The sequence below is a fragment of the Neophocaena asiaeorientalis genome, unplaced genomic scaffold (genome assembly GCF_003031525.2).
Source record: "Neophocaena asiaeorientalis asiaeorientalis breed wild unplaced genomic scaffold, Neophocaena_asiaeorientalis_V1.1 scaffold737, whole genome shotgun sequence".
NCBI classification, from domain to species: Eukaryota; Metazoa; Chordata; class Mammalia; order Artiodactyla; family Phocoenidae; genus Neophocaena; species Neophocaena asiaeorientalis.
This window is the reverse complement of record NW_020175012.1, coordinates 771,201-783,261: the sequence shown is the minus strand read 5'-3', so window position 1 is coordinate 783,261 and position 12,061 is coordinate 771,201. Positions and strand designations below refer to the sequence as shown.

General features: G+C 51.3%; 1 protein-coding gene across 1 annotated transcript in view; it reads left to right on the top strand.

The window, feature by feature from the left end:
- Window positions 1-12,061, top strand: part of POU2F3 (POU class 2 homeobox 3) — an 83,726-nt gene that overhangs the window by 4,586 nt on the left and 67,079 nt on the right. The window contains exons 3-4 of the mRNA XM_024761908.1: window positions 1,799-1,850; window positions 6,486-6,554. Of these exons, the coding sequence (XP_024617676.1) occupies window positions 1,799-1,850; window positions 6,486-6,554 (121 nt within the window). The remainder of the gene's footprint in view (window positions 1-1,798; window positions 1,851-6,485; window positions 6,555-12,061) is intronic.

Sequence of the window (12,061 nt, the reverse complement as noted above, 5' to 3'; positions counted from 1 at the left end):
CGGCCAGGAGAGGGCAGTGTGGATAGCGGGTCGCCCCGAGCTGGCGGGCGCAGGGTCCGTCTGGGGGACTTTGGGGAAGAATGAAGGTAGGGGCTACGGTGGAGGGTGGGAGGGCTTCTGAAGCCTCGCATCTTGGAGAGCGCTGGCATCTGGAGAGCCGCAGCCCTGTGGGACCTGGGCCTGCTGAGCTGTGGTAGTCTCGGGGAAGTTGCCCTGTTCACTGGTTGCAGAAGGGTGGCTCACTGGCTCAGCCAGGGGTGTGGACCTTGGAGTGCAGAAGTGAGGGAAATACGTGTATCCACATGTTGCGTGTTTGGTGTCCCAGGCATTTACGTGAAGTATAGGGAGAGTGGATATTGGTAAGGTCTAGGGGGTGCCTAGGAAAAGTGAGTGGAGCTGGGCATTTACAGAGGCACACCTGGGGCAGGTGCCATGGTGCACATGTATTGATCAGGGCCTGGGGAAGCATGTGTCCGTGTGTGTCAGAGGTGAGTCTACCTGTCCCCATGTGTGTTGGGAGAGGAGGTGGAGCAGACCCCACCCGTGAAGGTGTACCTGCTCCCCTGCTCCGTGAGTCTAGGCAGTGCCGTAGGCTGGTGCGCAGCGGGGCTGGGGAGCCCGCGTGCGGGGGCTGAGCCGGGGCCCTGTGGGAAAGCGCTTCCATCTCTGCGTCTGGGGGGTGGGGGGGCAGTGAGAGATACACCCTCTGTGTTCCATGTCCCATGGATTTAGATACCAAGCCCTCCTCTCCTCAGGGGTGGGAACCTAGGCCATGGAAATGCTTTTCCGGGAGTCAGTTTCCCCTGCGTGAAAGGTCTATGGGCATGGAGTGAACCAAGACCCCTCCATTCACCCTGCTGATCCCTCCTTCCACAGCCAGGCAAAGACCAGAGCTACTAATCCTGGAGGTTGGACTTGGTGTTGGGGTGGGCCTTCTGGAGGTCTGAGGGCCTGAGCAGAGACGGACTGACGTGGAGAAAGCTGAGCCTGATTTGGCCATTTCAAACCAGCAACTTGCCTCTTAAAGGGGGCAACACCCAATGAATGACCTTCATTAAGGACTTCAGAGCTGTTGACAGGAATTTTGTTACCTGCTCTCCTTTCTGGAGGAAGAGTGAGGGAGTCAATTCTCATGACCTACCCCAAGGAGCAGGGTAGGCTGGAGGCTTTGGCCCTTGCTGGAGCCGCCAATCCTTGAAATCAAGCAGCAGTGGGTGCACGGGGGAGACCCAGTTTCCCAGACGCAGTCCTGGTGGGGCTGAGTGAAAACCAGCAGATGGTGAGGTGTTAGCTCTGAGCGGATCCCCAGGTGCCAGGACATGCCAGGGAGGGCTCGGTGTGGCGGAAAGAATCATCCAACTGGGTATCATCCAATGGTTGGGGGAAGTCCATTTTCAGACCTCGTAGCACCAGCATGGAGCTGGACATAGCTGGGGGCAGGTCCCGGGTTCTCCTTCCTCCACGTTCCACCAAGAAGGCCTAGGTGTGCATGGGAGCAAAACCTGAAGGCATGCCCCCCAGTGGGAAGTTCTTTAGGACCAAGATCAGAGACTCCCTGGGGGTTTTCCACCTCATTGTCTACTGGAGGCTCCTGCTCTGGGGGAAGTGGGAGGAGGGGGGGGGCAGCTGGGACCCAGCAGGGAGGCCACCTGGGGGCTAAGAGGATCTAGCTGAGAGCAGGAAAGAGAGGGTGAGGTTGAGGTGAGGAGGCCAAGCCCTCCGTGCCTGGCCTGGGAGGAAGCTCCAGGCTGACGCTTTTCAGAAGCCCGCGCACCTCCCCCAGCCCTGTCCCCTGCAGGCAGACACAAAGGGGGTGATTGAGCTAAACCCAGGGTGCGCTGACTCCTCAGGTGAGTTCTCCGTCCACCTGTTTACCTCGGGTGGGTGACCTGAGTCATCTCTCTACATTTGCTTGCCACTGCTTCCCAGCCCGCTTCTGTAGTCTATCTCCCCTCAGGTCTGCCTGGCCTCCCTGTGAGGTTTCCTGGCCTCTCTGTGGTGTCTGGTTCCCCTTTGGAGACCTCAAAGGGATCGCTCAATTTGGGACTTTCTGTGGGGCCTCTCTAACTAGGTCTCCATTTGAGGGCTCCCTTTGTTGGGTCTTCTCAGTGGGCTTTTTAGTCCGGGGTCATCTTTGTAAGGTCTTTCATCAAGGGCCCTGCTGTGGGGTCTCTGAGGGAGGATCCGTCTATGGAGTGTCTCCCTGGGGGCCCCTCTCTAGGGTCTCTCAGTCCAGGATCCTCTCTGTGGAAATCTGGTCTCTTCTGAGCCCTACTTTTCCCCTCCCAGTGATCCTGTGTCCTGTGGATGCTTTATAAACAGCACTTGCCCTGTAAATCCCCAGTCCTAGGCCCTTGGGGATTCCCCCTCCATGGATCTACTGCAACAGTTTGGGAGGGTTGGAGGGAGAGCAGGGGCACACAAAGTAATGCGTAAGGTCCCCCACTCAGCAGCTCCACAAGCACTGCGGCCCCTGAGTCAGCCCATCTTTTTGCTTTGATAACCTGGGTACCAGCCGTGATTCAGGTTGGCCTGGGACCTCAGCACTTTGTATTTTGTAGAACACCTCTCACGTGGGAGCACAAACACCTGAGCAGGCATGAGGTCACCAGACACAGGGGCACCCAGGCTAAGGAGGGGCTCCTCCCTCCCAGGCCCAATGCAGGTAGATAAGAGTCAGACAGAAAGCTCAGGAGGGAGAGAAGAGATGGAGGAAACAGTGGGAAACAGTGGGAAACGAGCCGGAGGGGGACACCTGGTTAGTCCCAGAGCATCTGTTTTTTGCCCTTTTCCTCACTGCGAGCTGTTCTCTATCAGCGTTGGGAAAGGAGGATCGAGTCTCACAGACTGATACCAGTTCCAGCTCAGGACCATTGGGTTGGAAGGTCTCTTGAGAGGAAGTGCATTTCTCTTGAAGAAGAGGCCAGAAGCATCTCCTCCAGGGGAGAGTTGGAGGCCTGGCTAGCTCAGAAGTAGGACCGGTGGGCCCCTTGAATTCCCTGTGGTAGAAGTGCCTGCAGCAGTGGGTGTGGGAGTCAGGAGGGAGCTCCAGTCCCTTCCGAAGAGATGAAGATGGACAGTAGGAGAGAGAATAGTGGGCCTTTTGTTTTCCTGGCGTAGCCTGGACCCAGGAGGCCCAGGACATCATGGACACTCAGCCTGCAGCCTGGGGAAGTGCTGCCCCTTGGACTTTGCTCCTGCAGGTTCACACACACATCCTGGTTCACAGATGTGTAAGGAGGGGTTGCTGCTGGGTCATGCCAAGGCACAGGGAGGTCAAGGCCAGCAGCCAACATTTCGCTCCAGCTTCAGAAGGTGACAGCGCCGGTGAAGCAGATGAGGGGCTGCATCTGGTATCTGGGTTCTTACACGGACCAGCTGAGCCTCCCCAGGGAAGGGAGTGATGGCAAGGAGCCTCCTCAGTTGCCAGCTGAGATTAGAACAGCAGAGAAGCCTGACTGCACCCCACACCTCTCTCACTCACCTCCGCCCAAGTGCTGTCCGACAGGCGAAGGGTTATGGCGTCTCGGCGAGTTTCGGTGTTGGCCCATTTTTAGGCTGAGACCCAAGAGCTCGTCCCACCCATCAGCCTCGGCCTCCTACCCAACAGGAACAGGTTCTCAGTGTCTTAACACCCTATGGGAATTAAGAGGTTTTACAGATCATCTCAGCCTGACCCTCCATTCAGACTCAAATCCCTGTCCAATCCCAAAGTGTCACAATGTTGCTCCCATAATGGGTACATCCAATGAGTAGATGTCCTGGAAGAGTGTGGAGCCTTTGACTCCTTCAAAAGTTAATTTTAGACATGATTAGGACTACCTTTTATGTTAATTTAAAAGATCAGAGAGATGGCTTTTGGGTAGAGTTAAAGGTGGTGCAGGGAATGGGTGTTGGAGGAGTGTTTGGGTTACAGGCATAGAATTATGGTTTAGCTAAAATATCACCCTTCTTAAATGTCAGATGTTTGAAATAAGTTGATTCAGAATACCTGGTCATCATCCCACCCTCACTACCTCTTAAATTCTTCTTGTCCCCATGAGCGTTTTTCCCATGAAGTCAGAATTGGGAGAATGCAGATGGCTTCCCAGGTAAAGGACAAATTATGATACTGCTTAGACAGAAAAACCAAAGCTGTTTACTGTAATGGGAGAAGGGGACTCCGATCGAAGCCTAAGTATCTGTTTAGTTAATTCATTTATCACGTGCTTCCTTTGTACCAGGAACTGTGCCAGGCGGTTTTCATTCAGTATCTTATTTGCTCCTCCCTATAACTCTGGGGAGTATCATTTTTCTCATTTTTTTTTTTTAGCTGAGAAAACTGAGGTTCAAATATGTGGCCAGGGTCCCCCTGTGCTAGTTAGGATGGCACTGGGATTAAATCCAGGTCTGTCTGCTGTCAAAACCCATGCTCTGAATTCCCGGCGCCACTGAAGCAGGTTTAAAAGCCCACTGAGAGGGCTTCCCTGGTGGCGCAGTGGTTGGGAGTCCGCCTGCCAATGCAGGGGACGCGGGCTTGTGCCCCGGTCTGGGAGGATCCCACATGCCGCGGAGCGGCTGGGCCGGTGAGCCATGGCCGCTGAGCCTGCGCGTCTGGAGCCTGTGCTCAGCAACGGGAGAGGTGGTGAGCACTCACCCCCTCCCGCCCCTTCCCAGCAGTCTCTGACGTTTTCTCAGCACTGCCGAAGGATCCCTATGGGGAAGTGTAACTGAGCCGATCTATAATAGGCAATGCCCAGCTCCAGCGTGGCACTTCATGGGTGGGACGAAGCTAAGCCCATTTCCCCACTGGAGCAGAAAGCGTGGAGTAGCAGAAGCCCTTTGCAGACCTGTCCAGGTGGCCCACACTAGTTACTCTGCATATTCATGCATGACAGACTGTACAAAAAGTTTCAAACTGCAGCAGGAAGGACTTTGGTTAGGCTGGAGAAATGCCTTCTTAAATGTAGTGCACTGAGAGGGGTGGCAAGTGTGGCTGCAGGGTTTCCCCTAGAGGTCTGTAACCACGCAGGACAGCGTGGATGTCTGGGGAGGACTGTACGGAGCTCCAGGTATTTACCTGGGAGTCATCACTTTGACCGGTCTCAAAACTATTCCTCAAACTACAGTGGCTCCCAAGGTTGCTTACTCCCTCCCCTGCTCCTGGGGTGTTCCAAGGGCTGGAGAACCTCGGGACTCCCCATCTCTGTCTTGCTTGGCATGGCAGTCACCCCTCGTGCACTGCAGTCACTACATCCCCTGGGACCACACTTTAAATCTCTGCAAGAGCCACACATATCATTGCCATAAAAAAAAAAAAAAAGTAGAAGAAGAAGAAGAAATAAAAGTCGGTTTCTTCCTGCTTTTCCTGGGGCGGAGGTCCACCCTTCTCCCTCATCCTGGTCATCTCCAGACCTCAGGCATCCAGACTGTCAACTGCCCAACTACGTGGCCCAAATTAAGACGGGCTGCTTACCCGGGATTGGCTGGGGGGGGCCGGGTATGCAAATTGGCTCACCAAGACTTTATCTGGTTTGAAAGAGTTAAAGTGCTGCCCCAGAGAAGGGGGGGGCAGGGGGGGTCAACATGATTTGAATAAAATATTCTTCTGTCTTTAACGGCTTCAGTATTTGGGTGGTTTCATAAGGAGAGGAGCTGAGAGTGAGTTAGCTCAAAGTTGTCTCTTTCCTTCTCTTTGCTGACCCTTGAGGAGACTTAGGGGCCTCTTAGGCAGTGGCAGCTGTCTGTTGTGGGTAAATGTTTAATTTATTGAAATGAAGCAGGGCAGAGAGGCCAGACCCGCAGCACTTGGGGGCTGAGACAGGGGGCCTTGTGTAGGTCTTCTCTCTCCGCGGGACACTGACCCGCCTGCCGTCCCTTTCTTAACTGAGAACATTGAAGGAGTAGGAGAGAAGGTAAGGGTTCCCAAGGAGGGCCACACAGGAACTAGGGTTTGATCACCAGACAGTGGGTTGACCTCTGAGAATCAGGCAGAGAATAGAGGCAGGATTGGCTAAAAAAGATGAGAAGGGCAAGCCTTGGTTCAAGGGTGCTCTTATCTCTCAAGGTAGAGTTATTATGAGGGGGAGGACGGGAGATGGATATTTCTTACGCTACTTTAAAAAATAACAGACATTCCCCAAATCCCAAAGGAAATGAGGATGGAGAATGAGGAGCGCTCTCCCCCATTCCCCTCCCTCCGCTGTACCCTTCCCCTTGTTAAATTTTTACCAACTGAGCCTGGTGATAGAAGGAAGTGGCCGTGAACGATGCAAAGGGGAGAGACCCTGCAGTAGCACTGGAGGAAGGGGGAAAGGAGGCAAGTCTGGGATGAGGGGATATGTGCCCCAAGCTTATGAATATTCTAATAGTTGTATGTTTAGGAATCTGAAAGTCTGATGCTTGTTGTAATTACACATTCATCTTCGCTGTTTAGTTAAAGCCACATATGTCATAGCGAGAAAAATTGTGACCTGTTACTAAAATCAGTTGTGTTTTCCCTGCAGATATCAAGATGAGTGGGGATGTAGCAGATTCTACAGTTGCTCGAAGTGCTCTCAGCCAGGTGGAGACAGGTAAGGGTCTCCTCTTCTGGGAAATGAAACAGAAAAGCAAGGGCAGGACATAGTTACTGGAATTCATCGAATAATGGAATAACGTGGTACCTCTTCTGGCTTGGTCTTTCAGCCAATCAGACCCAAAGGCTGGGTCTTAGGAAATGAAGGGATTCCCTAGAGACAGGGGGTATGACCCTGGAGCCTTTGAACAGTAGACATTGGTATACAACGGAACAAAGCCTCTGACACTAGGCTAGGAAAGGGCCAGATCCTTAGAAACAAACAAGAAGTTAGGGAGGAGATTCACTTTTTTTTTTTTTCATTTTTAAGTAACATTTGTTTTTTTGCTTTTAGTTTTTTTACTATTTTTTTAATAGATCTTTTTTGCAGTATAATTGCTTCACAATACTGTTAGCTTCTGTTGCACAACAAAACGAATCAGCCGTACGCATACACACGTCCCCATATCCCCTCCCTCTCGAGCCTCCCTCCCTCCCTCCCTATCCCACCCCTCTAGGTCATCGCAAAGCACCGAGCTGATCTCCCTGTGCTATGCGGCTACTTCCCACCAGCCAACTATTTTACATTCCATAGTGTATATATGTCGATGCTACTCTCACTTCGCCCTAGCTTCCCCCTCCCACCCCGTGTCCTCAAGTCCATGCTCTATGTCTACATCTTTATTCCTGCCCTGCAACTAGGTTCATCAGTACCATTTTTTTTTCAAGACCCCTAGAAGCAGCAGGCTGTGTTCCCAGCTGCTACTGACTGACAGAAGGCAGAATGTGTCTCTGGTAGATGGGAACTAAGGCCTTTTAACCCCAGATTTCTCAATAATCCTACTCAAGGAACTAATCAAAGAGGCCCATGTACAAGTGTTCCTCTTCCAAATTACATGCATGTGGGTGGCAAACAGACCCAGAAAGGAGGGCTTGGTGCCTGTAGATGACTTTGCTTTGTGAATAAAAGGAAAAGGAGAGGGAAGAGTTGAGAAGAAAGTTTCATAGCTCTCTCTCTCTCTTTTTTTTTTTTTTTTTTTTTTACGGTACGCGGGCCTCTCACTGTTGTGGCCTCTCCCATTGCGGAGCACAGGCTCCGGACGCGCAGGCTCAGTGGCCATGGCTCACGGGCGCAGCCGCTCCATGGCATGTGAGATCTTCCCGGACTGGGGCGCGAACCCGTGTCCCCTGCATCGGCAGACGGACTCTCAACCACTGCGCCACCAGGGAAGCCCCTAGCTCTCTCTTTTAACTCCATAGTCCAAACCTTGCTTTGAAAGCTCCATATAATTAAAAAGAACTTGAAGAAAGATGAGCATAAATTGTAACACCACCAAATAACTTTAATAGTATCCCAACAAGACCTCAGTTAGTCTTTCATCTGGACCATTAGAGGCATAGAAATTAGAAGTGGAAGAGAATCGATGTTCCCCAGAGCTAAAATCTTTTCCCACGTCTTCAGGTGCAGTCTAGTTCCATTCTTGAAGCTAAAAGACTCAGGATCAGGGACACGATAATTGGGGGTCTTGTGGAGACACCTGCAGCATACATTTACCGTAAACTCTTCTGCCCCTCCGCCCTCCATTTAGTATTGAAACTGTCTGTTTACACGGGTAGTGGTACACGTTTTATACTTTGCTTTGTGTCTGGGAACAGTTAAGCTTGGAGAGAGTGGGCCAATTGCAACCATTTGTCAATTGATTTATTAGCTGAGTATGTTTCACTAAAGGTCTGTGGAGTGGGGTATCTGTTCTCCCCAGTTGTGAAGAAAATTCCCTTTGATCTCCAGAACTCCAGCAAGGCTTTCATATCAGTTCACCTGATGAGTAGTAATAGGTACATCTCTGCTCTGAACTCTTCCCTAGAGAAAAACCAGAGTCCAGAAGCCTTGATTCAGAAGTTGAGTCACCCTTTCCCAGTAGCAGGCTGGCTAGAGCCGACCCTGTTCACCTGAGCCAGGTATATTGCCCCAGGTATGTGGTGACATAGCTAAGAGAGTGTCCATGAGGGTGGAAGTCCACACTTAACAGGATAGCTCTGGTGCTTTGTTATTAGTTACGGGACCAAGTCAAGACAACTGTGTCAGGAGTGAGAAGGACCTACATGAAACCCTGAAAAGCGATCCAGGAGACAGAGGGAGTTCAGAACCTGGGTGGGGATTAGGAAGGTTAAGGCGTTACAGGCAGTCTCAGCAAGCTCTGGCCTCCTGTCTGGGACTGTGGGAGCTTGAAGGAGAAAGGTTGAAGGAGAAAGAGTCTGAACATAAACTGGGACTTTCAGAATACGAGTGTCATCTCATGTCTGCAAGTTCAGAATGTGACCTTGGGCCAGCCGCGTTGCTTCCCTAGGAGGCAGGAACCGATGACCTTTGAAGAGTATGGATTTAGAATCAAACAGACCTGGGGTGAGAATCACAGCTCTGCTGCTGACTGGTTTATGTGATCTGATGAGTTAATTTAACCTCATCTCTTCTAAAGAGGACAATTAATGTCCATCTTAGAGAGTGGGTTGAGAGTTAGCTGAGATATTTAAAGCCCTTAGCACAGTGCTTGGCACATGACAGCTGCGGTCATCATTTCCTCTAATGGCATCATTAAGATTCTGTAATATACACAACGAGACTTGATGCTAAGTGTTCTGGGGCTGCAGGTAGCTGGGGTGCCCTTCTCCCCTTCACTCAGGCCAAGTGGATCAACCCTACAGGTTGATTTTGTTCCTTCCACCATTCAGGGAAAGATTCTGTGTGGGTCCTCCTCAACTCCAAAGAGACCCTTTAGTTCATCTGTCAGAACGCCTCCATTCCCAGATCCTTCACTTCTAGCGGCTCAGCTTGGTGGCTGGTAGCATCCTTACTTAGGTGACTGTCAAATTACTGCATGTTTTTAAGGGCAAGAAAAAAAGAGGCAGCTAATTAAAGTAACCAAGCTTCCTGGAAAGTCATTCTGACTCATTTTTTACAGAGGAAAACTTATCGTGAGTCACAGCGATTACCAACTTGGTTTAATGGCTTCCTTTGGATTTTTAAAAGGCAGATTCCCCTTCCCAACAGTGCCTGAATTAAGGGGCGGTTTGTCTCTGGGTTTTAAAGAAACTATAAAGAAGGGTGACCTAGAAAGCCCCAGCTCCCTGAGAGCACCCTCTGTGTTGTGTGAAATCCCCAAGGTGCACGAGGTGGGAGCTGGGAAAGGGAAGTGAATTTCCCCTCCACGCTGGCCAGGACTGCAAAGGAGAGCGTTCTCCAGTCCAGACACAGACCTCCCGGTTGGTAGAGACCTGGCAGGGCAGCTAGCTCATCCTTTCCTTTCCTTCGGTCTATGAGGAAGGCCGAGGCATGGGTGGACAGAGGAGAAATTCAGTGTCTTTGTGACAGCGCTCGGGACCAGAGAAGGCTCCCGACCCCCTGGCCAGTGTTGTTTCCACACCCTGCAGAAGACTGAAGCCAAGCTGTTTCTAGATTTCTGAACTATCAGCTTTTCTATCCTTCCTCTTACTTCCCGTTTTTACTTTTCCTTCCTTCTTGAGGCTGACACCAATTTTTTTTTTTCCGGTTCTCAACTGAGTGGTTGATAAGAACATAGCCTTACCCACATTTCAAAAGCTCCCAGCTCCATAACTGACCATCCCCAAGCACCCAAGCAGATAACCCTGTGACTTTTGACCACTCTGGTCACAGTGTAGCCTCCTACACAGGGGAGGACAAATACGGTGGGCTTGAGAAGAAGAAGGGAAAGGCCAGTCACATCCACAGAGCCTCCTTCCCATATTCAGGCCCATGGAGCCAACTGTACATGCATTACCTCCTTTAATTCTTACAATTGCCATTTTTATCAATGAGGAAATTGTGGCTCAGAATGAGAAACTAACTAGCCCAGGATCACACAGCTTCTAACCAGTAATCAAGCTCAGTCCTGACTGCAGGCTGTTAACTCCCTGCAGGTTATTGGGCAAATGTCTTCCCACCCAGACATTTATTTTCCTCCCCATTAAGGAGGGTTTCGGGCTGGATAGCCTCTAAGGGCTGAATTTTTAAAGATGTGTATGCAGTTCTGCTTTTCCATATTCTCTGCCATCAGTTCCCACACTGTGCATTTGTGTGGGGACTTCCTCAGCCCTGAGTTCTGCCCGTCTACCCCGTCACCTCCCTCAGCCCCTATATCCCCTCCTTCCACCACCCTTCTCAGCCCGCTCTCCTTCTGACACCTCCAGCTGCCTTGCTCTGTTCAGGCTCCATCCTCTTCTCTGACCTCGCTGGCAGTCCTCGCTTGTGTCAGACCCTGGGCTCAGAAAGATGACGAAACAGGCCCTGTCTTCCAGGAGCTTTCCTCCAGGGCTTCATGGTGGAGTGGATCACAGGGCCAACCTGTGTTTGGAAGAGCATGTTCAAACAGTGTATTTGGACTTTACAACAATTCTGTGAGTGTAGATGGCACCATCCCACTTTGCAGACGGGGAAATTGAGGCTGGTTAGCTGATTTCCCCAAGGTCCTGTATCTAGCAAATGACAGAATTAAACTTGGGTCTTTCTAGTGACTATTTACCCAGAGATGGTGGTGGGAAGACTGGGGACCAGCACAGGAAACCAGGGACAGAGGACACAAGAGAGTGGCAGCATCAGGGAGATGCCGAAATTATGGCAGGTGGCTCCAGCCAATCCAAGCCCCTGCTGGGGGGGTTGGTCTCATCCAAGAGGCAGAAGCCTTGTCTGGTGCCAAAATGTGCTTGCTGGGGAAGAGAGGGAAAGAGCTGGGGTCCACTTACTCTCTTTGGTGAACTGTGGAGAGTGAGAATCTGGCCTTGGAGAGAACTGTCTCCATCTCTTCTCTCATCCTGAGCCAGCCTCACCAACACACCAGCCCCGGCTCCCCGCATTCTGCAGGCTCAGTTGTCATTGGTGCAGTGGGGGTTTGCAGGCCCAGATGACAGTGGAGCAGACGACTTAGGACCCTTGTCCTGCTCAGAGATCTGGGAAGGAAGGGCTCCACAAGGGGAGCCCAGGGGAGGAAAAGGGGAGCAAGAAGGAAGGGGGTGGGGACCGGACTCTGTTCAGTCATCCCTTCCTGCTGCCCTTCTTCTTTGCTTCAGTTGCCTATCTGAGAGGTGAAATGGCTCACCGTGTCCCACCGTCTGGAAGGACCATCCAGGGGAGTTAGCTGTGTGGGGACCCTTTGCAGAAAGTCTCCTCACTTAAATCTGGCAACTTTCTGCATGGTTTTAAGACAGAATGGACACGATTATATAGGGGAGCCCAGAGAGGTTAGTGATTCTCCTTAAGGCCCAAAGAAATAATGAGTAACTGACCCAAGAAGAGAAACCCCGTCTTGGTCAGTTCATTCCTGGGACCTCGCCATCTCCACCCTACTGAGTCCCCAAGAAAAGAGCTAAGGATAAAGAAACTGCGTCTCACTGTGACGAAGAGGTGCAGTTCCAGGCAGAAATGGGTGGAAGGCTCTAGAGACGTGTGTGGGTTTTAACCCAAATGTTTATGGAATAAAACTATTCTTTCAATGACAGAGAGGACGAGAGAAG